The following is a 3,086-nucleotide window of genomic DNA, read 5'->3' as shown; positions in this document are numbered from 1 at the left end:
TTTCTCTCCAGGATGGCGTCACAGCCAAACAGGAACAGACCAGATGAAGCAGAGAGAGCATAACGTTAGAGATTGAACTAACAGATTCTGCAGATTGGGAGAATAGAGACATAATGATGAAATGGGGGTCCCTATGTCCTCCAGAAGTCTAAGCCTATAGCAGCATAACTATAGAGATAGCTCAGGATAACCTGAGTCACTCTAACTATAAGCTTTATCAAAAAGGAACGATTTAAGCCTAGTCTTAAAAGTAGACAGGGTGTCTGCCTCACGGACCAAAATTGGTTCCACAGGAGAGGAGCCTGATAACTAACTTAGATAGGAGTAGAAAGCAGATGGGTGAGGAGAATCCACAACCGCACTCTGTAGAGTCAAAGAATATGCTATAAAAGTGGGTTAGAGAGCTGCATTGAGCTAAATCGGCCTCAATTTTCACAAATACACATACAAGATTCACACATTCACAGCGCATGATTCGCCAAAGTATTTCTGGTCCATAAACAATAATGAATTTAATTACAAAGTACCAGTGGTCTTTAAATTTCTCTTCATTTGTGTGTGGATTTTTTAAACTCTCCTGACCTAGGCCGATACTCAAATGCAATTTTTTATACAGGGGATGGTTTGCAACCAATCACTGAGCCATTCTATGGGACTGATGACCACTAATAGGAAATGAGTGGTTATCAGTCCACCATGTATGAATCACATATGTGTATTTGTAAAAACTGAGACAGATTTAGCTCCATAAAGCAGAATCGCTCAGTAACTAACATCCATCTGCTCCAACTGTGAAGAAAACAGTACTTTAACAAGTGACATTTCTATCTAAGAAACAAATTTCTGAAACTTTTCACATTTTCTTCCCTCAACTTTTGGCAATTACTTCTCTGAGTGATTGACATGATAGAAGTCTGTGGAGAACTGACGTTATACTGCCCTCTGCAGCCGCTGTAGTGAAATGCTTGTCATTTACACTAAACTGAAACATGCTGCAATGTTTATATCTGTTTGGCATATGGAAATTTTACATCAATTTTACCCCCACAATTGAGTCGATTAATCATTGCAGCCCCCTAACTCTCATAATATAATCCAAATAAAATTAAGGCTCATAAACGGAGCGTCTAGTGATTATTACAGATCTGAGTAAACATGCAGTTTGCTTTGTTCCAATCAAATCAAACTGGAAAACTCCACACAATATAAACTTTCAACAACATTCTCAAGTCAACAGAGACAAAGCTAGTGAGGACAGCGAAGAAACTGGCGCATTAGTGATTTCCCCTGTAATATCTGCTATTAATCACCGACCATCTGTTCTCCAGACACATTGCTTTAGATTATACCAGCAAGGTAGGACTTAGAAATTAATCCAGCGGGATTAGACCTCAAGATAAATTGGAGAGCAAATCTCTAAAAGTGATTTCACAAATCTAGTACAAGTGCATGATGCCAGGCTTGTATCTCTTCAGGTAAAAAATAAACTGATAAATGTCTGAGTTTTTATAGTTTTTCTGCGTTCAATCAGTTTAACCTGCATCTTTTTCACCTTATCTGAGCATGTTTGTAAACCCGCTGCATCCTGACGTCGGAATAAGATGCCTTTAATCTCAATAGCTGTACCTTGAGTTAAATGCAGTCAGAAATGATCCAAATAAAGTGGTCTATATTTAGTGTCTTAAACGCTTGAAATATATTTGAGATTAAAAGATATATTATGATTTTGGTGGGGATTATCTGTTTTTAGGGGATTCCCAGTAAAACATGTAAAATTAACCAATGAGTTACAGAAGCAGAGAGTTTCTATTGGCCTGAAAATATCAGATTATAGAAGATAAAATTGATATTTATTTTTTGGCTAATATGGGGACATCCATTTTGGAGGACATAGTTGAAATAAATCAACTCTTGAATGTAATTATGATTCACTGAGATGCGGTTGTAGGGTGTCGTTTCTAAATTGATGAGAAGGAGCCGTTAAAAAAACAGAAAACGGTTTATAATCTGCTAATCCTCCATTATCCCGGCAAAGAGGTTTAGGGATTATTCATAGCATTTATGGCTGCATTGAAGAACCTTTACTTCAACTCTCACTTCCTGTAGGTTAAGTTGTCCAGTTTGAACCTTGATGAGCACGCACGCAAGAAAATGCTGAAGCTCGTTGGGGAGAGATACTGCAAAGACTCAGACATCCTCAGCATCAAAACAGACTGGTAAAAAACACCAAATCAAAACACAGCATGCTAAGGAAAATGAACCATACTTTAAATATTTGATCTTTTCTTTGTGTCCAGCTGCCCTCTGAGACAGCAGAACTATGAATACGCCATGTACCTGCTAACTGTTCTGTACCATGAATCCTGGGTGAGTTGAACAGATTGTTTTTGTTCATTTTGTTCCTCTCTGGTTTTAGGAAGTTTATTTTTTTCAAAAATGTTTATGCCCTCTGAAAAACCACATAAGTGTCTGACCTTTTCTTTACTGACCTTTGTGCTCTCTTTCAACTATCATCTGCTCATCTAAAGGCCCACTGTCACATTTAGCCTTTTCCCACTTTGGTTTAAGTTTAGATGTTTCTGAAAACTTTCTCCAAGCGGTGTTTAAAAAACAAACACATCGCCTCCTTGGTTTTACTGATGTAATATCAGGTTTGGTCTGTTTTTACTCTTCTGTTACACTTACGTTTCTCATATGATCGGTGACCCTTTTATTTTTCAAAGATGACCTTATTTAATTGACAGTATTTTTCTTAATTATTTTATCACAAAAGGGGCCTATCCGAACCCACCTGGCTTTATATGATAATATAATTGCAGTGTCCAATAAATATTGGACTTAACACACTTTTTGGTTCAATTTCAGCAGCAAAACACAGACTCAAGAATCAAGACTCAATCAATCACCTAAATAGTACATGCCTGGTATTTAATTAAATTCTAAAACATCTCAAAGCGGGGTTTAAAAATCAATAAAAATCCTTACATTATTTCTTAAATTAAAGGAATAGTACACCCAAAACATGATTAGCCTTCATTTTCTACTCACCCCCATGCTGAACAACACTCTGGAGTACTTTTTTGATA

At 37.0% G+C, this 3,086-nt stretch overlaps 1 protein-coding gene across 1 annotated transcript in view; it reads left to right on the top strand.

Annotated features, from left to right (window-relative positions):
• The window catches only part of mrps35 (mitochondrial ribosomal protein S35), an 18,501-nt gene that overhangs the window by 9,897 nt on the left and 5,518 nt on the right, over positions 1-3,086 (top strand). The window contains exons 6-7 of the mRNA XM_015400229.1: positions 2,107-2,216; positions 2,298-2,367. Coding sequence (XP_015255715.1) covers positions 2,107-2,216; positions 2,298-2,367 — 180 coding nt within the window. The remainder of the gene's footprint in view (positions 1-2,106; positions 2,217-2,297; positions 2,368-3,086) is intronic.

Source organism: Cyprinodon variegatus, unplaced genomic scaffold (genome assembly GCF_000732505.1).
Source record: "Cyprinodon variegatus isolate N-32 unplaced genomic scaffold, C_variegatus-1.0 Scaffold1085, whole genome shotgun sequence".
In the NCBI taxonomy this organism is placed as follows: Eukaryota; Metazoa; Chordata; class Actinopteri; order Cyprinodontiformes; family Cyprinodontidae; genus Cyprinodon; species Cyprinodon variegatus.
The sequence above is the reverse complement of the archived record's forward strand: the minus strand, read 5'-3'. Positions and strand labels throughout refer to the sequence as shown.